This window comes from Notamacropus eugenii, chromosome 2 (assembly GCF_028372415.1).
Source record: "Notamacropus eugenii isolate mMacEug1 chromosome 2, mMacEug1.pri_v2, whole genome shotgun sequence".
Taxonomy (NCBI): Eukaryota; Metazoa; Chordata; class Mammalia; order Diprotodontia; family Macropodidae; genus Notamacropus; species Notamacropus eugenii.
In genome coordinates this window covers 85,831,201-85,852,883 of record NC_092873.1, presented here as the reverse complement: position 1 = coordinate 85,852,883, position 21,683 = coordinate 85,831,201, and the positions used below count along the sequence as shown (strand labels likewise).

Below are 21,683 nucleotides of genomic sequence, written 5' to 3'. Positions count from 1 at the left end.
ACACACTACACTAGCTGTGTAACTCTGGTGAAGTCATTTAACCTGTGTCTCAGTTTCCCCACCTATAAAATGGGGATTGTAGCACCTACATCTCAAGGTTGTGAGAATGAATGAGTTAACGTCTGTAAATAATTCACAAACTTTATAGCATATGTGTGTGTGTGTGTGTGTGTATTTACACTAGCTCTTATTATTTTCCTTGGGTACCTAGACACTGTGTTCCCCAACCTCATTGCTGTCCATTTTTTCCATCCATAATTCATGCTGCCCTAATCTGCCCCCAGTTTCTGGCTCTGTCCCTAAGCCTTCGTGACCTAGTCATTCTCCCCCTACCATTTCTTAGTCGCTAGATATCCTGGCTTTTGTCCCAGGATTTGCTCAGTGCATATGCCCCAGCTACCATTTCTCTAGGGCATCTAAAATGAGGAGGGAAAGTTAACAAAGTATTATGGGTTTCAGGATAGGAGGTGGAAAGGACAAAGGGGAAAGACAGTTTGGAAAGAAATGAAAGTCAAAAATGGGAGGAGGGGGGACAGGGGAAGGAGAAGAGGGATCATGAGGTGGAAAGAGGAAAATAGAGATGTGGGAATGGAATTGTAGGTCAGGGGGAATGTGTGTGTGTGTGTGTGTCTTTAGGGGTGTAGTCAGCCAAATGGAGAAAACCTTGAACAGGTATAGAATGATAAATAAGAAGATGAAAGAGAGGGGCAGATTTGTAGTAAGAGAGGTGAGGAGAGGCTAGAGTGAAAGGGAGAGAAGGAAGTAACAAGGAAGGGAAGAACGTAAGGAAGAGAAAAGAAGGATAGAGGTCTAATGTGATGTGATGAGAAATTCCACTTGGAAGGAAAGAAATTATGGGACAATGAAGAAGATGCCAAAAAAAGAAAAGAGTTGGGGAGAGGAAGTGAGAAACTGGGCTTGAGAAAAGGGGAATAATAAGTTTTTGTTTAATTGAATTGAATGACAGTGGGGAGAGTGAGAATAAAGGATAGCATGACAATATAAGTATTGGGGGCCAGCAAAGACTGAGGAGAGGGGGAGGACTTAGGGAAGACCTCAACGCGGGGCTGAAAGATAAGGGGTTCGCCAGAGCAGAGGGGAGACAAAAGAGAAGAGGCTAGGGAGGGGCCAGCTGAAGGAGGGGATGAGGAGAAAGGGGGAGGGAAGACCTGCCCTATCTCCTCTCCCCTCCCTGACCTAATGTTGTTCATCCTCTTCTCCTCCCCCTACTTGCTGCCAGGCTCCCTCCTTCTTTCTGTCGCTGCCGAGACAGACGGACGCAGCTTAGGGAGCCTCTGCTCCAAGGGAAGAGTGACGTGTCTACAGAGGAGCCCTAAACTCCTGCTGCACTTCCCTCAGCCTCCTTCAGGACGGAGAGCAGGGCAGGTGCAAAGGCTCAAGAAAGCAGCCTTCAGTCACCCTCCCTGCTCCCCCAGGTAGGCGAGGGACATCATTGCAGAGAGGTGCAACTGGGGGAGGAGAAAGAAAAGGGAATTGGGGTGCTCCCTTGATCATTGTACCATAGTGATTTAAGAGAATCTCCTATAACAAACACTTTCAGTTGGAAGTGGAGGGAATAGGAGCAAAAATTAGCAAATAGGATACCTGGGTTCTTGTTAGAGGTTTGGACTTTTGGGAGACAGGGAAAATCTAAGGGGGTGGTACTGGGGGGAGAATGCTTGAGAACTGAGAAGGAATCAGAGAAGGGAACAGGGATCTGGATTCTGGGATGGAGGTGGGAGAATGGCAGGGAATTAAGGGATAGAACACCTGGCTCCCTGAAGCTGGTAAGGTTGGGAATAGTGATGAGTCAGAGGTTGGATCCACTGAATGGCTGGATTTCTGAACTAAATAGCAAGAGCTGTGGGATGGATAGGGTTGGTGCCTGGGTTTCAGGCAGGTAGCTGGTGGTAGCTGAGACCAGATGCCTAAGTTTGGGGAGAGATGGAAAAATTGGATCTGTGGAACTTGGGTGGGGAGTTCTGATTTCTCATGGGGAAACTGAGTTGGGGAAGATCCAGGAATTGGTCAGGGAGTGGGGGAGGGGGGGGAGCAGGCTGGATCCCCGAGTTCTTTGGGATGGGAGTGGGGACTCTGGGTAGAGGGGACGCCAAAATCTTGCTCTTGACCCAGAACTCCAAACTCATGACTCACGCTTCAGTGGGGCTGGGACCAAGTCTGAGTGAGATGCCCTCAGGGTGAAGGGGATCCTCGGTCTTCCTTTCATTCCCTTTCCAGGGTTCTCTTCAGCTCCTGTCTGTCTGAGGCTCTCCCTTCCCGCTCCGCCCCACTCCCTCACCAACCCCCCTATTTTCACCCCCCCCCCCATGGCCAGCTCCGGGTGGGGCGGGCGGGCCCCCTTATCTTGCCTGGAAAGAATTTAATGGCTAGAAAACAGCTGGAAGTGGAACTAAGAGGAACTGGGAAGCAACTCGGAAATGCTGCAGCTGCTTTGGCCAAAGTGTCCAGCACTCCCCATTCACCCCCCTTCCTCTCTTGGCCCCACCCCCTGCTTCCCGGATCCTGCAGCCTCACCCTAGCTTCCCCAGTCCTGATTTCCCCTGATTTCCCTTCCTTTCCCACTCCAAGTCCCACTTTCTTTAGCAAGTCAAGACCCTTGTATTTCCATCTTATTCTCCACTCTCAAATTCTACCTCAAATCCCCTCACTCTGCTTCCACTGAGAATCTTCCTTTTACCCTCTCTCTATTCTGGAAAAGAAGTGTTGATCCCCCCCCAACTTTCTCCTCCAATAAACCTCTTGCTCCTGTCTTTGGGACTGAGGCATTTCACTCTTTCACTCCAGACTTGATCCCTGATCTAAGCCCTGGCTATTCTGGGATGCTAGGGGTTGCATGTTCTAGTTCCCATGAGTCTCTTGCCTTATCTTCCTTCTGCTACTGGGAACTAGACATACCTAGTGGTCTCTTCCAGTCTTTAGTGGGATTGGGAAGGAGAGAGAAAGAGAGACATGGAGAGACAGATAGAGACAGACACTGGTTTTTGATGGGGTTGCACTAGGAATGGCCTTGATTTGAGGCTCTCTCCACCCCTCTTGGGAGCTGCTGTCCCTGATGAGCAAAGTGTCAGAATTGGCCATGAATTGTAAATACCGGGGAAGCTGAGTCACAGCTTGGGCAGATGGGTTTCCTTTGCTGGGCCCCTCCAACAAAGAGAAGGAGATAAAGGAAGGGGATGTCACTCCTCCTCAACATATACCCAGTATAAGAGGGATGCCCCAGAACTACTGCAGAAGAAATTTATATGAGGAAAGGTCAAAATAAATGATCCAGGAATACTCTTAATTCATGGTCTACCCAGATACTGAAAAAGGACAGAATTCCCCCAGTGATTTGGGATTATATTGGATCTCTGGTAAGCCAGAAGTAGGGAGTGAGGGGGATTGCTCCCCAACCCTCAAAGCTTTGGCAATAGGGTCCAACAAGGTCAATAGCAGAGGGCACTATTTTTAGCCCCATTTAACAATCCTGCCTTTCTTTCCAGTGGTTGACACTTTATCAAGAGCATCAGCTGTGGTAGAGAGCATATGCCAAATCCCCAAGACCTCCATGGATATGTGAAAAGACTGAGTACCAGACTAGGTTGAGGAAGAAATTCTTTTCTTGATCTTGGGGTAGTCAAGAGGTGGTCAAATTAAGGGGTTAGAAACTAAGACAAAAATGTTGATGGTATCTTGAATGACCCTGAGAGTTTCTAGGAATAAACATGTATTAGTCCCATTGTACTCTGCCCTGGTGAGTGCACATCTGGAGTAGTGTTCAGTTCAGGGAAAGATGTAGGCTAAATATTCTCAGTTCTTTCAACATATCCTCACATGACATAAACTCAATGTCTTCCAACATCCTGGTTGCTCTCCTCTGGACCTTGAGTTCGCATGATGAGGATTAGTTGAAAGAACAAGGCATGTTTAGCCTGGGAAAAAGGAGACAAGGGAGACATGATAACTGATTTCAAGTATTTGAAGTATTCAAGTATTTGACAGTCTCATTGGCTGTCATTGCCAACAACTCTATTAACTTTCCAACTCTAAAGTTCTGTGATTCTGTATGTTTGAATCTGCTTTCTACTATAGATGCCTGTCAAGAAGGGCTCTAGGAGGTCAGGGAGTGCTTTTTGCCAAAATAATTTCCTCTGTTCCTGAGCACCATATTACACTGTAGTAGCTGTTTGACCATGTTTTTCGAACTGATAAAGAAAGAGACATTTTTGAAGAGATGTTTCTCTCTTGGATACCTCTCTTTAGACAAAGGGATGAGGAGTCCTTCTCTGCCCTCTTGAGCCTGTCATCAATCTCACCAAGGGAGACTTTGTGTGCAAGCCTGTGTACCACACTCAACTTTCTCTCTTCTTTTTAAAAATTTATTTATTTTTAGCTTACAACATTCAGTTTCACAAGCTTTTGAGTTCCAAATTTTCTCCCCTTCCCTCCCCTCACTCCTCCCCAAGACTGAAAGCAATATAGGCTCTACATATATATTCACATTAAACATATTTTCACATTAGTCATGTTGCGAAGAATTATAACCAATGTAATGAACTACGAAAAAGAAGAAACAAAACAAAAGAGAGAGAGAAATAGCATGCTTTGATCTACATTCAGACTCCATAGTCTGGAGTCCATTCTCTGGATGTGGACACCATTTTCCATCATAAACTTTTCGGAATTGTCTTAGAACCTTTCATTTCTGAGAAGAGTCAATTCCATCAAAGTTAGTCAGGGTACAATGTGGCTGTAACTGTGTACAATGTTCTCCTGGTTTTGCTTCCCTCACTCAGCATCAGTTCATATAAGTCTTTCCAGGTTTTTCCAAAATCTGCCTGCTCATCATTTCTTATAGAACAATAGTATTCCATTACATTCATATACCACAACTTGTTCAGCCATTTCCCAATTGATGAACATCCCCTCAATTTCCAATTCTTGGTCATCACAAAGAGAGCTGCTAAAAATATTTTTGTACATGACTCACCTTTTCTTAAGGAACAAATGTTAGAAAGTGTAAATGGTCCTTTGCTGCTGCTTACAGGCGACCCCAGACTTTCCCTCCCTTACTGCTCTAGTCCCCTCATTGCTTCAGCTGTGTGTATCTGAGGTCACAAGGTACCCTGACCTTTTTCCCTGTATGACCTTTCTCTATCTCTCCCCAATACTTCTCTATGTCAACCTAGAAAAAGTCTGGCCCAGCACCTAGCCCTATATCTTCCTCTGTCCCCCAGTTCCTTGGTTTCTGCCTTCACTCTTTTGGTCATTATTGTCCTCTGCCCCCCCCCTTGGGGGCAGCCTGGTGGTACAGTGGTTAGAGCACCAGTGCAAGAGTTAGGAGGACCTGAGTTCAAATCTCACCTCAGACACTTGACACTCACTAGCTGTGTGACCTTGGGCAAGTCACTTAACCCCAATTGCCTCATCCTGGGTCATCTCCAGTCATCCTGATGAATATCTGGTCAGTGGATTCAGATGACTCTGGAGGAGAAGTGAGGCTGGTGACCTGCACAGCCCTCCCTCACTCAAAACAGAGTCAGGTGCAAGTCATGTCATTATTTCTCTGATGGCATGGTCTTCTTTGGCAACAAAGGACAAACACACATTATTCCCCATAAACTATTCTTGTTTTCAGTTATAGTGCTACCCAACACCTAAGCAAGCTCCCTCCCCTTCTCACATCCTTTGTTTAGTCCTAAATCTTAGCCCTAGCCTTCTTCTTCCTTGGCCCTACAGCCCCTTTCTGCCCTTTACCCTAGGTCACTAATATTGGTGCTATATTTATTCAGCTCCTTGACCCATTATGTCAATGCTCATTGATGGTCTTATCTCATTCATTTCTACCCAGTCCTCTAACCCTGTTTTGATTTTATTTTTAATCCTAGCTCTAACCCACTTTAAAGCTTAAACTCTTGCATGTAGCTTCTTATTTGTTCCTGTCCCAGGCTGTGCCCTAACCCAAAACCTGACCTTGTTCTTCACCCTCTCTCCAGTTAATAATTCTGCTTCTCTTGTCTTGCCCTGTCCTTGGTCCTAACCAAGATGCTGGGCTCAAGTATAGTCTTGGCTCTGTTTTTAGCCTTGACATTTTCCCTACCCTTACCCTAGTCATTCACCTTGTCTCTTTAAGTGTTTGTATCTGTTTATAACTTCTTCCTTGTCTTTAACCTTGGACATTGCCATTAATTTTGGCCCCAACTCTACTTTAGTACCTACTCTAAGCCATGATCCTAAGTGGTCCCCAGCCTTTTCCTTGTCCTAGCCCTAACCACATCTCTACATATTTCACTGGCTTTGCTCCTGGAAGCAAGGGAAGGGAATAATCATTAATTAAATGCCTACTATGTGCCAGGAACTTGAGTGCCAATCCTCTTCCTTCCCTTATCCCTAGCTAACTTTGTTTTGTCTCTGCCTAAACCTAGCCCTGGCCATGTCCCTAATACTGATATTAGTTTCATTTCTAATTCTGATCCTGGTTGTAACTCCAAACCAACTTTGTAAATTTGTCATTTGCCTGGCCGTTCAGTCAATATATTTAGCCTTTAAGCAGACTAAATTCTATTCATATGGCTCAGGTGTTTGGTTCATTTTTTTTTTTTTTTGGTTTGCTTCTGATGGGGAAAGGTAATAGTAATGTCCAGTCTGAGTTGGGTCTATATTGGTTCTTTTGCAAAGCCACTCTAACAACTTGCCTTCTTTCCCATAGGCCCCTGAATGATATCCACCAGAGACCCCTTGGTCCCCAGCCTTGTCCTTTTGGTGCTGCTGGGGGTAGCACAGGCTGGACCCTTCCCTCCACGTTCCAATGGGACAACCTCACGACTCCCACCCCGTCCAGGCGGGCGGACAGCAGGTCCTGGAGGTGGAGGATCATCCCCTAAGCTCTATGAACATACAGTGGAAGGAGGTGAAAAGCAGGTGGTATTCACACACAGAATCAACCTACCTTCTTCAGCCAACTGTGGCTGCCCCCCAGGTGCTGAACCCCCTGCCCCTGCCTCGGAGGTGCAGGCCTTGAGAGTGAAGGTTGAAGCCCTAGAAGAGCTGGTGAAGGGTCTTAAGGAACAATGCCATGGGGGGTGCTGCCCTGCTGCTGCCCAGGCTGGAACTGGTAAGTGACCCCAGTGGGTGTTGTGTGAGGAGAGCAGGGCAAACCAGTGAGAGGAGGGACATTTGGAGAAGAAACTGTCCAGATGGGAGAAGTCTCAGAGGGAACAACATAATCTGGAGAAGAAAGACCACATGTGATGTTTTTCTTCCATGCCTTCCCATCTTTACAGGGCAGACAGATGTGCGGAGCCTATGTAGCCGTCATGGTGTGTTTGACCTCGGCCGTTGTGCCTGTTCTTGTGAACCTGGCTGGACTGGTCCCACCTGCTCAGATCCGACAGGCGTTTCAACTTGCCCTGATGATTGCAACGACCAGGGTCGCTGTGTGGAGGGCCGTTGTGTCTGCTTTGAAGGCTACACTGGACCATCTTGCAGTTGGCCCACCTGCCCAGGAGACTGCCGGGGCCGGGGCCGGTGTGTCCAGGGTGTATGTGTGTGTAGGGCTGGCTTCACTGGTGAAGACTGTGGGACCCGGGTCTGCCCCAAGGGCTGTAGCAAAAGGGGCCAATGTAAGGATGGGAAATGCATGTGTGACTCGGGCTACAGTGGAGAGGACTGTGGGGTGAGAAGTTGCCCCCAGGACTGCAATCAAAGAGGCAGGTGTGAGGATGGAAAGTGTGTGTGTGACCCAGGGTACAGTGGAGAGGACTGTGGAGTGAAGAGTTGTCCCCGAGGTTGCAACCAGAGGGGCAGATGTGAGAATGGGCGATGTGTGTGTGACCCAGGATACAGTGGAGAGGACTGTGGAGGTCGGAGCTGCCCCTGGGACTGCGGTGATGGTGGGCGCTGTGTGAGTGGGCGCTGCGTATGCTGGCCAGGATACTCTGGTGAGGACTGTAGTAGCCGGACTTGCCCCCGTGACTGCCATGGCCGGGGTCATTGTGAGGATGGTGAATGCATTTGTGAACCTGGGTACAGCGGAGATGACTGTGGGGTACGGAGCTGTCCCCAGAACTGCAACCAACGTGGGCACTGTGAGGATGGGCGCTGTGTATGTTGGCCAGGCTACACCGGTGATGACTGTGGGAGCCGAGCCTGCCCTCGGGACTGCCGAGGCCGAGGTCGCTGTGAGAACGGGGCATGTGTCTGCAATGCTGGATTCAGTGGTGTAGACTGTGGAGTTCGGAGCTGCCCCGGGGACTGCCTGGGCCGGGGCCGTTGTGAGAATGGCCGTTGCTTGTGCTGGCCTGGCTACACGGGCAAGAACTGTGGAACCCGAACCTGCCCAGGGGACTGTCGGGGCAGGGGCAGATGCCAGGACGGGCGCTGTGTCTGTGAACCTGGCTACACAGGTGACGACTGCGGGATCCGTCGGTGCCCAGGTGACTGCCGAGGCAGAGGGCGATGTGAGGATGGCGTGTGTGTATGTGACAGGGATTATACTGGGGAAGACTGTGGGCAAAGGAGCTGCCCTGGAGACTGCCGGGGCCGGGGTCAGTGCCAGGACGGGTTCTGTGTTTGTGACACCGGCTACACCGGAGAGGACTGCGGAACAAGAAGCTGTCCCCAGGACTGCAACCACCAAGGGGTCTGCCACGATGGAGTGTGCGACTGCTGGGAGGGCTTCACAGGAGAAGCCTGCAACCTGCGGACCTGCCCAGGGAACTGCAACCTTCGGGGTCGCTGTGAAAATGGCCGCTGCGTGTGCGCCCCTGGCTACACTGGCCCCTCCTGCAGTACTCGCACCTGTCCTGGCGACTGCCGAGGCAGAGGCCGGTGCGTCCAAGGAGTCTGTGTGTGTCAAGAAGGCTACAGCGGGGAAGACTGTGGCCAGGAGGGGCCCCTGCCGGGAAGCTGCTTTGGGGGCTGTGGACCTCGGGAGCTCTGCCGAGCTGGCCAGTGTGTGTGTGTTGAGGGCTTCGAAGGTCCAGACTGCGCCACTAGGACGTGTCCCGGAGCCTGCCGGGGTCGTGGGTCGTGCCAGGAAGGGAGCTGCGTGTGCCACGAGGGCTATGCCGGAGAGGACTGTGGGGAGGGTGAGTCCAGGGGTCCCAAAGGCTAAGGGCTAAAAGAGGGGAGAGGAGGAGGAGGAGGAGGAGAAGGAGGGCAGATCTAGATCCTCAGAAGAAAGGGCAGCTAATGGGGGGACGCCAGGGTTGTGGAACCCTGCTTGAGAGGACCTGGGAAGGATTCACACCCCAAAATGCCAAAAACCTTATAAGAACCTGCGTATTGGAGGGAAGAAAGATATGAGACGGCGGGATGAAAAGAGCCCATGGAGAAAGTAGGAAGCCAGGCAATGAAAAGGGCTGAAAATCTGGAGCTGGCTGATTCTGCTCTCCTAGGAGCCTACCTTATAGAATCTATTCTCCTTTTATCCCGTGTCATCTTACTTTTCATATTATCATTATTATAACTGGCATTTATATATCACTTTAAAGTATGCAAGATGCTTTACATACATTATCTCACTGGATCCTCACAGTAACCCTGTGAGGTACCACAGGTATTATCGTCCCCATTTTAAAGATGAGAAAACTGAGGCTCAGACAGGCTGAGCAACTTGCTCAAAGCCACCTTGCTGTTAAATGCCAGGAACAAGATTCAATCCCAGGTCTTTCCTGACTTCCATGCTTAGCTAGGCAGCAAAGTGAATTAGAGAGCCCTGGATCTGGAATCGGGAAGACCTGAGTTCTACCTCATGCCTACCTCAGACAATTACCTGTGTGAACCATTGGCAAGTCATTTAACCTCTGCCTGCCTCAGTTTCATTAACCGTAAAATGGGGAAAATAATATCTCCTGCTTCCCCAGGGTTATTGTGAGGATAAAATGAGATATCTGTAAAGTGCTTTAAAACCCTAAATGTGTCACATAAATGCTAGCTATTGTTATTTTTGCTATTCTCCCTGCCCTAGTGCTTCAAAATCATGTGGAGTCACTTCAGAGAGATTAAGGAGATGGCATAGGGTCCTGGCACTGTGAAGTGCTTCAGTTTGAGTGGGTCCGTAGTTCCTAGGCAGGGACTGAGCAGCAAGGCTCTCATCCACACTCATTCACAATTAGGAGGGAGGGATCAGGACACTTGCATTCCTGGAAAAAAGTAGGAGCTGGGCTTGGGACAGCTGGAGATTGGAGAATAGGTCCCTTGGGTCCTCCTCTGAAATGAGCCACTTATTTTATCCTTGCCCTAGAAGCATGGACAGACATTTTTTTTCTCCTTAGATTCAGGGTCTAACACCATGCTCCCACTCTCCCTGCCACATACACTTCAATGCAGGTCATGGATTCCACAGGGATGAGAAGGGTTCTAAGGAGAAGGGATCTAGGGTGAATAATGGTGAATTGTCTCCTATTTTTCCAAGCAGAGATACCTCCAATTACGGGAATGAGGATGCATTTGTTGGAAGAAACAACAGTTCGGACTGAGTGGACTAGGGCTTCAGGACCTGTGGATGCCTATGAAATCCGATTCACCCCTACAGTAAGAGGAACATAAGGCCCATGGGTTTGGGAATAGATGGGAGAGGGAAGGAAGTCACATTCAGAGAAGATATGAGCTCTTTTAAAGGATTACCATTATTTGGTCCCATGCCCTTAGAACTCTGTTTCTAAGTATGGCAACCAACAGGCAAACAAATTCCATTCTTTTCCACCTAGATTTTATTTCTAGTAGTTAGAGAATCCTAGAGTTTAGACTTGGAAGGATTCTTGGTAATTATCTCACTCACAGTAAAAAAAATCCCCTCAACAGAATCCTGATGATGATTTATCATCTGGATGAATACTCCTAGTAACAGGGTGTAACCTCTTGAGGCTACTCATTCCATTGTTAGAATAGGAAGGGGAAGGACATAAACATGTGCCAGGGACTGCATTAAGCACTATTTAATTGTCACATTTGATCCTTACAACCACTCTGGGAGGTAGGTGCTATTATTATCCCCATTTTACAATTGAGGAAACTGAGGCAGAGGTTAAATGACTTGCTGGGGATGGGGGGGGTGTCACACAACTCGTATTTGAGATTCAATTTGAACTTCAGTCTTTCTGACCTCAAGTCCAATGATTTATCCTGTGTTCCACCTAACTGCCTCATTCATCTTTCATCTGAGATAAAATATTTGTCTTTTTTACATCTACCCACTGTTCATAACTGTGCCCTTACTCTGTCTTATACCTTGATTCTGTCAGCTCTGGGATAGTACTGGCTATCCCATCAAGTTTTGTATCTTTAGGATAGCAGATAAGCTGGCCATCTGTTTTTACCCAAGTCACTGACAAAAAAACTGAAGGTGACAGTCCACTAAAGATATCCTTCCAGGCTGACATTCCTTGTGTATGACTACTCTACCAGCTATGGATATTCCATATTTCAATCATCTAGCCTGTATGTTACTATCTTATTCACAGGGATATCATGGGTGACTTCAACAAGTGTTTTCCTGATGTCCAGTTGAATCATATCAATGTCATTCAGTTTCTTTTGAGTGTCTACTATATGTAAGGCACTGTACTGTATCCTGGGGGTGCAAGGGGAACCAAATGTAATTCCTACCCCTGAAGAGCTTACATCTCTAGATAAAGAAATAGGTATACAAGAAAAAATACATAACAGTATGAGTGATTCTGTAGTATATGAGAAATGGTATAGAAATTTAGAGGAGATAGACTTCTGTTTCCTTCTTTGTAAGGTGCCAGCTTTGAAACTACACCTTCCAGGGTGTGATCACTGTGGGCTAAGGCAGCACTTGAATAGGGCCTTGAAATACCATATTCTACAGTGGTGGGATTAATAGCCCCACTTTACTTAGGTTATTTTTTTAATCCTCACATCTCCCTTGAGGCAGATGTTATCTCTGCTTTGCTGAAGGGGAAATCTCAGAAAGGTTAAGCAACTTTCCCAAGGTCACACAATTAATAAGATTCTGAAATAGGATTGAAACCCAAGTCTCCCTGACTGTCAAGTTCAATGCTTTACCCATTCTGTCATGCTGCCTTCTTACCCACTACTTCTTGGGACTCTTAGGGTGGCAGATATTATTGGGGGATGTCCTTAGAATCAGGGCAGAGTGCCATGGAACAGGAAACTGAACTGATTCTTCTCCCACCAGCCACTTTCCTCTTTCTGATTTCTTTAAAAATTGAAACCAAAACCCCCAACTCTGCTTTCCAGTAAACATCATGCCCAATTTTGCCTGATCCTCATTCTACCTTCTATAGTTAAGAGGAATTGAGATTTGAGCCATTAGGAAAAGCAGGGATGACTTTGGGTAGTAGGATAAAGGTGTTCCCCACCTTGACCCTGTGCTGACCCTCTCTTTCCCACAGACAGAGGGATTAGGCCGCCCATTCTCTGCTCGGGTCCCCAGCTCGACTTTAGCCTATGACCAGAGGGGACTGTCCCCAGGCCAGGAGTACCAGGTCACCGTCCGTGCCCTACGAGGTTCTAGCTGGGGACCTCCTACCTCCCAGACCATCACCACCAGTGAGAGCTGGGGGCTTGGGGTGGGGGAGATGGAAATGAAATGGGGAGGGAACAACTGGGGAGCATGCCAGTCAAGAAGGAAGTGGGAATGGTGGCGTGGAGGGAAGGTGCAGGATGACTGAATTCTTGAAAGTTGGGGTCTGAGGGAACTTAGAGCCTCTCTGCTGCCAAATTCCTGACCCCTCCCCCCCTTCCTCCATTCTCTCATGGGACCCTCTAGTGATCGATGGCCCCCAGGATCTTCGGGTCACGGCTGTGACTCCCACTACTATGGAGCTAAGCTGGTTACGTCCCCAAGCTGAAGTGGACCGCTTTGTGGTGTCCTATGTCAGTGCTGGCAACCAGCGGGTACACCTGGATGTGGCACCTGAGGAGGATAGAACGCTGCTGACTGAGCTAATGCCTGGTGTGGAGTATGTGGTGACCGTCACTGCTGAAAGGGGCCGAGCTGTCAGCTATCCAGCCTCTGTCAGGGCCAACACAGGTACCATCTGGCCAAGTGAATGTGAAAGGGTCAAGGGAGAGAGGGAATCACAGGGTTTTCTTTATTTAGATCATAGTATCATACCTTTAGAGACCATAAGTCCAGTTAGATTTTATAGATGAGGAAACTGTGGCCCAGAGAAAGACTGACTTTCCCAAGGGTCACACAGTGAGTGTCTGAGGAAGGATTTGAACATGACTTCAAGTCCAGCACAACTAAGCCACATTGCCTTTCCACTCCCTTTTCCCTGCCTAGTCTCTTTCAGATTCCATTAAGCAATCAAACTTCATGCATTTATTAAGCACTTATGTGCCATCCCCTTTCTTGAGCACTAGAGCTACAAAGACATTTATGAAAGAGCCCCTGCTCTCAAAAAGCCATATTCTTTCCAGTCCCAGGGCTAGGAATTACGGGCTCATTTGTACAGCAAGCTAAGAGAGAGAGCAGAGGTGACAAGGGGCATGTTAATTACACTTCAAGAAAAATTGACTTCTGGTGAAGTCTCTAGGGAGACCCTGGAGCAGAAGTGAGAATGTCTGGGGAAACACCTGCTCTAGGTAGACTGGTTTAGGTTAGTCCTTTTGAGAGGTGGGGAAAGAAAGGTCCAGCAAAACCCTAGGTTTTGTAGGAGATGACTTTGAAACAGAGGTTTGAATTTGAATGGGGTAGGGGCTGGAATCAGGTCAGTCAGAACTGGAAGTCTGTGATAGGTTAGCTTTAAGAGAGGGGGTTAGGGAACAGATTGGTGGGGGAGGTAATATGGCCAGCACTGGGGACATGGTACCTCTTAACAGATCCCTGGATCTTCTTTCTTTTTCTTCCCCTTTGGCAGGTGGGAAGCCCACCTTATTGTGGCTCTCAACTTCTTCTTCCTTTGAAATCTCTTCCTAATCTGTTTTCACTCACCCCCTCTCCCTGCTCCAGACTCAAGGATCTATCCACTGACTTCTTTTCTTTCTAGGGGGTCATCAGATTTGGGGGCTTGGTAGGTGGGAATGAAAAGGGCTCTGGGGACAATAACATTTCTTTCTTTCCTTTATTATTTCAGGTGGGACACGGGCTGAGGGAGGACAGGCCTCTCAACTCTAATGACAAGAGTTGAGAAGGGAGGGACTTGAGAGATTATTGGTTGGGAGACCTGGGGGGTGGGGGCAACCCACTGATTCATTCTTTCCCCCCTCCTTTTTTGCCCCCTGGCAGCACCAGCCCACCACAATTACCAGGACACCCGTCCCCCAGCCCCGCCCCCTCGGCCCCCAGCCCCTCGATCTCCACCCCGATCCCAACCCCGACCAGGTCCCCGACCCGACCTGGACCCCCGGCCACCTCGGCCTATGGAAGAGGAAGATCCAAAGCCCAGGGAGGTGCCCTTGGGGCTGCCCCCACCACGGTTCTTGCGGAACCTCACATCAAAGCTAGGTCCTTCCTGGGCTTCCGTGCAGGATGTGGAGCGATACCTCCGGGCCTCTGGCTACCCCCTCCGTGGCAACCAGACCTACACCTCAGTGGCCCGCTCCATCTATACCTATCTGCAACGCCGGGCTATGGGTCTCCCTGCACCCCCATCATCACTGTCCCACAAGCCCCGAACCTCTGGCAACCTGGACCCAGATACCAGGAAACCGAACTCTGCCAGAATCATCCATGGCCATAACCCCGAAGGTGTGGACCAGGTGGAAGGGAAGCACTACCCCCTCCTCCCCTCATTACTTCCTGGCCCTTCCCCTCGACACCCCAAACCTGAAGTACTGGGCACCTCAGCTGATGGGGCCTTGCTGGTCTCCCTGGATGGTCTTCGTGGCCAGTTTGAGCAGGTGGTGCTGCGCTGGCAGCCCCTCTCTCCTATGGAAGGGCCCAGTGGGGAACTCGCAGTACCAGGGGCAACACGCACCGCCCGCTTGCCTGGCCTGAGACCTAGTACTACCTACCATGTGGAGGTCCATGGGGTCCAGGATGGGCAGGCCTCCAAGTCCTACGCCTTCATCACCACTACAGGTAGTGTGTGTTGTCTGCCTTGGGGACCTCCCCTTCCATTCACATATCTTGCCTTTTCAACCCAGAAATTGCTTACCCAGCAGTGCAGATCTTTCTCCTCTCACTGTAAAACGCCTACACGCCCAGGAAATGCACCGTCCCTGTCCAAGTTTGCCGGTTGCCCCTCAATTCATTCCCTTCTTCCTTCTCCTTACTCCTGCATCACACCAGGTTCAGCGATACCAGCATCTCCCTACAATAAAAATATCCTCCCCCCAAACCAGGCCCAGCCACAGGCCTGGGGTGAAAAAAAAAACAAGTTAAAGGCAATTTCATGTGCTTGAGATGGCCGCCAATTTTCATTCAAGTACTGGAGCACCCCTATCTGATTTTCAGGGTAGTGTGGGAAGCAGACTGTGAGAACAGGAAGGTTGTTGTACACATACCCAGGGAGGATAAGCCAAGGAAGGGGGAGTCTTTCAGGTCCATTTGTTGGTTGTTACTTGTCTGCAAGATTGGTCTGGACCAAAAGAGGGAAAATCAAGGCCACTGGAAGAGACTAGCCTTGATTGGGTGGCATTGAAATTACTGTTTTTTCTTCATCTGCCTATCCCAGGCTGGCTGGTCGGCCCTCCTCTCATCTTTCTCTCCAACAGACAATACCTGGGGCCTGGAGGAGGGAGCTGTGGCACCTATGAGCAGTAGGGTGGAAATCTTCTTTCCTCACAGGGCACAGATGTCACCTAGTCCTGGATGGAACATTTCCCACCACCCCCTTCTTGCTCTCCTTCTCTCCTTCATCCTCCGCTAACACCACCATCTCCTCCTTTCTTCCAGGCTTCTCACTGCAGCACTAATGGAGGCCAGGATCCCCCCTACGCACAGTTGGGAGGGGTCTGAGGGAATATGGGACCAGAAGGGCCAGATTCCACAGGGCACCTGGGAGTGGGGTGGGTAGGATGACTTCTTGGTCCTCTGGGAAGACAAGAGGGAAATGGGAGCCTTTTATGGGGGACATGAAGGATGCACAAGAGCCTCTTAGGAGAATGGGGGATACCATTTATTCTACAAGTATGTATTGAGCACCTACTATGGTGGTATTCTCACCTCTTGGGACTCTGGAGGACCTGGACATCTCTGTGGGAACAAAGAGGAGGTAGGGGAATGTGGGTTGTAATGTAAGGAAACCAGGGAGCAGGCACAAATCTCTGGATAAATAAGAGCTTTTCAGAGGAGGACAACTTAGAGGGGGCATGATGCTCAAGACAATGAAGGCCAGAGGTCTGAGGTGCAGTTTCTAGTGTTTACTCTCTTATCATCTCTTTCTCTCTCTCTCTCCCCTTTTCTTCACTAACCCTCCTCAGGCCCCTTTGGTGCCACAGATGAGCCTCCTATAGGGCTGACCCCACCGCCCACGACCCAGGGGGCTCGGGCGCCTATCCTGCAGCTCCCAGGTGAGTTGGTAGAATTTGTGGTGATAGGCACAGATGGAACAGGTGAGCTCCATGTCCTGGAGAGCCCAGCCGAATACCTTTGCCCAATCCTTGCTTCATCTGCTGGTGCCTGAATGGCCCAGGCCCCACAAGAAGCAGCTGCTTGGGAAAGTTCAGCAGGGCCAATGGCCAGTTTCACCCCTGTGGGGTCCTCCCTGAAGGAGAGTCCACTGCTCTTCTCACTTACCAAGGCATTCTAGGTACAACTTGCCCAGATAGCCAAGAAGTGGGACTGTAGCTCAGACAGTCTCAGAGGAGGGGTGGACCAGGGAGCAAGGCGACAGAAAGAAGAGGCACAATAGGGCTGGTGTCAAGAGAGAGAAATGAGAGAGTCAGAGATAGTACATAAAAAGTGAGAGCTGGATGATGATCTAAAGGACAAAAAGAAGGAAGAAGATGGTAATGGGTATATAGGAAAGAGTCCTGGTTGAGGAGTCAGAGGACCAGAGTTCAAATTCTGATTTTCTTACTTCCTTGAGTAAATGGTGGTGTTAGACTAGAAGATCTTAAAGATCCATTCGAGTTCTAAATCCTCTGACTGAGGGATTGGAGAGGCTAAAAAATAATGAGAGAGAGAAGACAGAGGGATAGGGAGAGCAGAACTGAAGGACAGAAGACAGGAAGAATTGGGCAGACTAAACAACAGAGGAGAAAATAAGCTGAAAGGCAGAGAATGGGAAAGAAAAAGATGAAGGTGAATAAACCCCATAAGGAGGGAGGGGAAAACAAGCACTGAGGAGACAGGAAAGAAAGGCTAAGTGACAAAGAGGCTGATGAGAGGAAAAAGGGGTGGAAATTTGGAGATTCATGACTCCAGGTTGCAGGCCTCATGCTTTTAAGTTCCTTCCCCTATTTCCTTTCTAATACTCTCCCCCTGATGTGATCCTGCCCCCAAGAAACTCTTGCAAGGAGTGGGAAAGGAGAGGCCCCTGTGGGGCTCAGACCCCAATGATGCCCTCCACTTTACTCCCTCCAACCTTTCCCCATATCCCCCACTACCTCTACACTAGGGCTCCCAGCATTGGGTGAGCTTCGGGCAGTGGAAGTAGCCCCAAGAGAGCTGGGCCTGCAGTGGACAGCACCATGTGGTCATTTCAATGAGTTCCTGCTGAGGGAGGAGCCCTTTCATGGGTGGGGAGGGACCCCCCAGGAGGTGATGGTGCCAGGGGACCTGAGAGTAGCCAGTCCGTCAGGGCCCACACTCCCTACACAGTCATGCTCTATGGGGTGCAGGGTAGCCTGCTCTGCCCACCCCTCTGGGCCAACCTTACCACATGTTTCTTTTGGGGGAATTGGATAGGGAAAGAATCAAAAGGGAGGGACTTTAAACCTATTACTGATGGTAATACCCAAAGGAAATACTGTAGAAAGGTGGTGAAACTAATAGAGGAAAGGGATGATGAGTAGAAATGGAGAAGGGTATTAAAACCTTCTCAAGAAAATAAACCACTAATTTCTCCCCTTATTACCCAATAGAAGGGATCACGGGATCCCCAAAAGAGAGAAAATCAATAAACAGATTCCCAGGACGATGGAAAATAAGAAACTGGGGAAAGAAAGAAGTGGAGAATATGAGGGAGGGGTCTTTGCTAGAGCACAGGGACCTCTTAGGTCAGAAGGCCCGTCCAGGTCAGGAGGGAGCTGTCCAGGAGAGATGAGAGAGGCAAGAGAGAAAAGGAAGGGAAACTCATATTACCTATTATAATTTATCCCCACAGCTAATGAGTCTAAGAAACTTTCTGTCCCACCTCGACTTGGAGAGCTTCAGGCTCTAGGTATGTCCCCAAACTTCGTCATCCTCCATTGGACTGTTCCTGAAGGCCAATTTGACTCCTTTTTGGTCCAGTATCAAGACAAGAATGGACAGCCCCAGGCGGTGCCAGTGGAAGGTCTCCAGCATGATGTCACCATCTCCTCTCTAGATCCTGGCCACAAGTACAAATTCAACCTTTATGGGCTTGTGGGTGAAAATCAACATGGCCCCCTCACTGCTGAGGCTAAGACACGTGAGTGTGAATGACTGGGCTCCTTTCTTCTGGCCGCCCCCAAACTCCAAACACCTTCCCATTCTACCTCTTTTATCTTGTTCCTCCTTCTTTCAGATAACCTTCCAGTCACTTCACATCTACTGAGCATACATCCACTGCAGTGGCATACATAGGGTTATGTGGGAGGGTTGGCTGCCATAGACCTTAAAGTTACAGGGCTCCTTCCCCATTGTCTATTCTGTTAGGGCTGAGGAAATGAGAGTTTATGGGGGAAGGGGTGGAAGGAGTGCCACAAGGATACTTTTCTATAAAGAAATGATCCCAGACAGGAAGGGGACTTGTTGCAGTAGAAGGAAGGACAAGATACTTTATTCCCTTCTTGGGAATATGTCTGGGATGTGTTTGGGAGTTGGGAAGAGACTTTTTCCTTTTTCCCTGTGACCTATACCTTATTCCTTCTTTCTTTGTCTCCTTTTCTCAGCTTCTTTCCCTCACTCAGGGACTCTGCCTCGCCTTGGGGAGTTGTGGGTAACAGACCCCACCTCTAATTCCCTTCACCTCTCTTGGACTGTCCCTGAGGGACAGTTTGATTCCTTCCTGATCCAGTACAAGGACAGGGATGGGCAGATGCAAATGGTTCCTGTGGAGGGGCCTGAGAGGTCCATCACTATCTCCCCACTGAATCCCAGCCGGAGGTACAAATTCATCTTGTATGGACTCATCGGCAAGAAGCGCCATGGTCCCCTCTCTGCTGAGGGTACTACAGGTAAGCAGAAGCAAGGATGTAACTTGAAACCCTTGTAGATCCCCAGCTCTTAAATTTTCCTTTCCAAGGAATCTCTTCAAGTTTTTGATACCTTGGCCTCACTCTCCAGATTTCAGGCTATCTATGTTTTCCATCTGTAGTGCTAGATGGTATCTCTGTCTGTTAGCTGCTCACCCTGTGAGCACAGGTCACACATAGCTGATCATAACAGGTGGGTCAGGCACTAAGTAAGTGGTATTTCCTAGACATCTTTCTATACTCAGGTAATAATTTTTTCCTCCTCAATTCTTGGAACCTCAAGCTCAATCTCACTTTTTGTCTTGCTCTGTCCCAGCCCCCAAAATGATAGACCAGGAAACTCTGCCTTCCACAACTTCAGACCCTGAGTCCCCTGGGGAACCTTACCTTGGAGAATTGAAGTGACAGATGTGACTTTAGCTTCCCTTAGCCTCTTCTGGACAACCTTCCAGGATCCCTTTAACTCCTTTGTGGTTTAATATAAAGATAGGGATGGGAAACCCCAGGTAGTGCCTTTTGGAGGAGACCAGAATGAAGTCACTATCTCTGACTTAGAGCCCAACAGGAAATATAAAATGAAGTTCTATAGGCTCCATGGCAGACCTTGTGTAGCCCTCTTTCTGTGGTTGCCATCCAAGGTAAGTAAGAGTAGGTAAGACTTCTTCTCTCTAGAGACCCCTTATCTCCTTTGAATCTGGCTCCTTTTCCCCTACTCTGTCCTTGCTCCTAGTCCAAACAAGCTCTACAGACCCCACGAGATTCTTAAGTCTTATTCTGTTTCTGTACTTTTTCTCATTTGTGCTTTCTCTGCTTGGACATCAACAAATTCTCTACCCCTTTCTGGCTTCCTCTCTTCTTCTTTCCATTATATTCAGGACTCCTTAACCAAGTCATCTCCTTCTACATTCTAGCTTTAATCTCTCATCTTTACTTCTCAGCAAAGAAAACTTCTCACTTCCCCCATATTTGTAGGAGTTGACTCCCTTCAAATCTGCCCAAGCCATTCCTCCTTAACTTTTCCCCATTATATCCTCATCTTTCTTCCATTTTCTTTTGTGTATTCCCAGTCAATCCATTGACTCCTCTGTTTCTCCTGGATTCTCTATCCACCTGCCATAATTAAAACCCCAGTTCAAGTCCTGGTTGCCTCTTCATGTCTGGTTTCTATTGCTTTCTCCCCAGTCTGCAATTCCTCCTTCCCTTTTCCATATTCCCCTCTCTTCAACTACCCCCTCACACTGTCTTGTTGGTTTGTCCAAAGGATCCAAGAAAGGTCATGCAATTGTATTTCCCTGAATGTTTTCTAAGATGGATGAGACCATCCCTTTGTCTTGACTTCTAGCCAGTTTGGGTTGAGTTTAAGGTAGTATGGATGGACTGGAGGGAGAGGAAAAGACTATCTTTAGAAAGCCTTATCAGACTCTGAACATGCTTGTTATTTTAATTTCAAAATTCTTTCCAAATTCCTCAACCTCATCCTTCCCTCAGTATATTTTGCCTACTTTAGTTGCTTATGGAGTTTTTTTGCTCCTGTCCTATATTTCCTCCCTCATCTCTCCTTGCCCTTTATCTTTCCCTTTCTCTAGAATTGCCTTTCCTCTTTTTTAAACTTTTCATAACTCCTGTCCTCCTTGTCTTCTCCCAAAACATCTCTTTTCCACTAACTTCTCTCCTCTTGTTCTGGCTCAGCTTCTCCTTGTTTGCCTCTTATAGAGTCTGGAGGATGACTTTCTCCCACATGCACTATAGCATCTCCCCTCTTCCCATAACTTCTCAGGGCAACAATTCCACAAAGGTAGAAATCCTACCATATGGATTATGTGTAAGGAACAGGGCCAGCTTTAGCAACAGATAGGTAAATATTTGAGGAGAGAGGGAAGGTCCCCTGCCTCACATAACTCCCACTCTGGAGTCTGAAATTCTACTTTTAGCAAATCATTGTTTTACATCTTTTATAATTTAATACCTGTATAGACAGTTGCATTTTAAGTCCCATAGAAAGAGTGATTTTTTTCAGGCTTTTTCTTTTGATTGGAGGGAAGTAGAGCAACTTGGGCTGTAATTCACTTATTTGACCTCACAGTTACCCTTCCTGCCATTTCTGCTACTGGATTTAGCTCCTAGGTATGTCCTGAATTCCTCAAGATATAGTGGAAACACCAGTGGATTTGGAGTCAGAAGACCTGGGTTTGGAGTTTAGTTCTTTTACTTGTATCTGTGTGACCTTGAGCAAGTCACTTGAGTTGAATAGGACCTTAGAGTCATCTAGTCCACCCCCTTCATTTTACCAAAGATACCAGTGAAGCAGAGAAAGGTGAAAAGTCCAAGATTACATAGGTAGTAAGTAAGAGGGCCTTGATTTTTCCCTTGGGTTTCAGATCATCCTAGATGAATGATCTCATTGTTCCCTTTACCCTCTC

The 21,683-nt window shown here is 48.3% G+C and overlaps 1 protein-coding gene across 4 annotated transcripts in view; it reads left to right on the top strand.

Annotated features, from left to right (window-relative positions):
- The first annotated feature begins 1,245 nt into the window (after window positions 1-1,245).
- Window positions 1,246-21,683, top strand: part of TNXB (tenascin XB) — a 69,298-nt gene continuing 48,860 nt past the window's right edge. For 3 of the 4 annotated variants that reach the window (XM_072637571.1, XM_072637569.1, XM_072637568.1), the window contains exons 1-10: window positions 1,246-1,436; window positions 6,710-7,114; window positions 7,284-9,089; window positions 10,421-10,536; window positions 12,384-12,540; window positions 12,761-13,024; window positions 14,225-15,019; window positions 16,363-16,452; window positions 18,210-18,497; window positions 18,961-19,245. In XM_072637571.1, the coding sequence (XP_072493672.1) occupies window positions 6,718-7,114; window positions 7,284-9,089; window positions 10,421-10,536; window positions 12,384-12,540; window positions 12,761-13,024; window positions 14,225-15,019; window positions 16,363-16,452; window positions 18,210-18,497; window positions 18,961-19,245 (4,198 nt within the window). In that variant the 5' untranslated portion in view covers window positions 1,246-1,436; window positions 6,710-6,717. The remainder of the gene's footprint in view (window positions 1,437-6,709; window positions 7,115-7,283; window positions 9,090-10,420; window positions 10,537-12,383; window positions 12,541-12,760; window positions 13,025-14,224; window positions 15,020-16,362; window positions 16,453-18,209; window positions 18,498-18,960; window positions 19,246-21,683) is intronic. The other variant, XM_072637572.1, reaches the window with a different exon arrangement.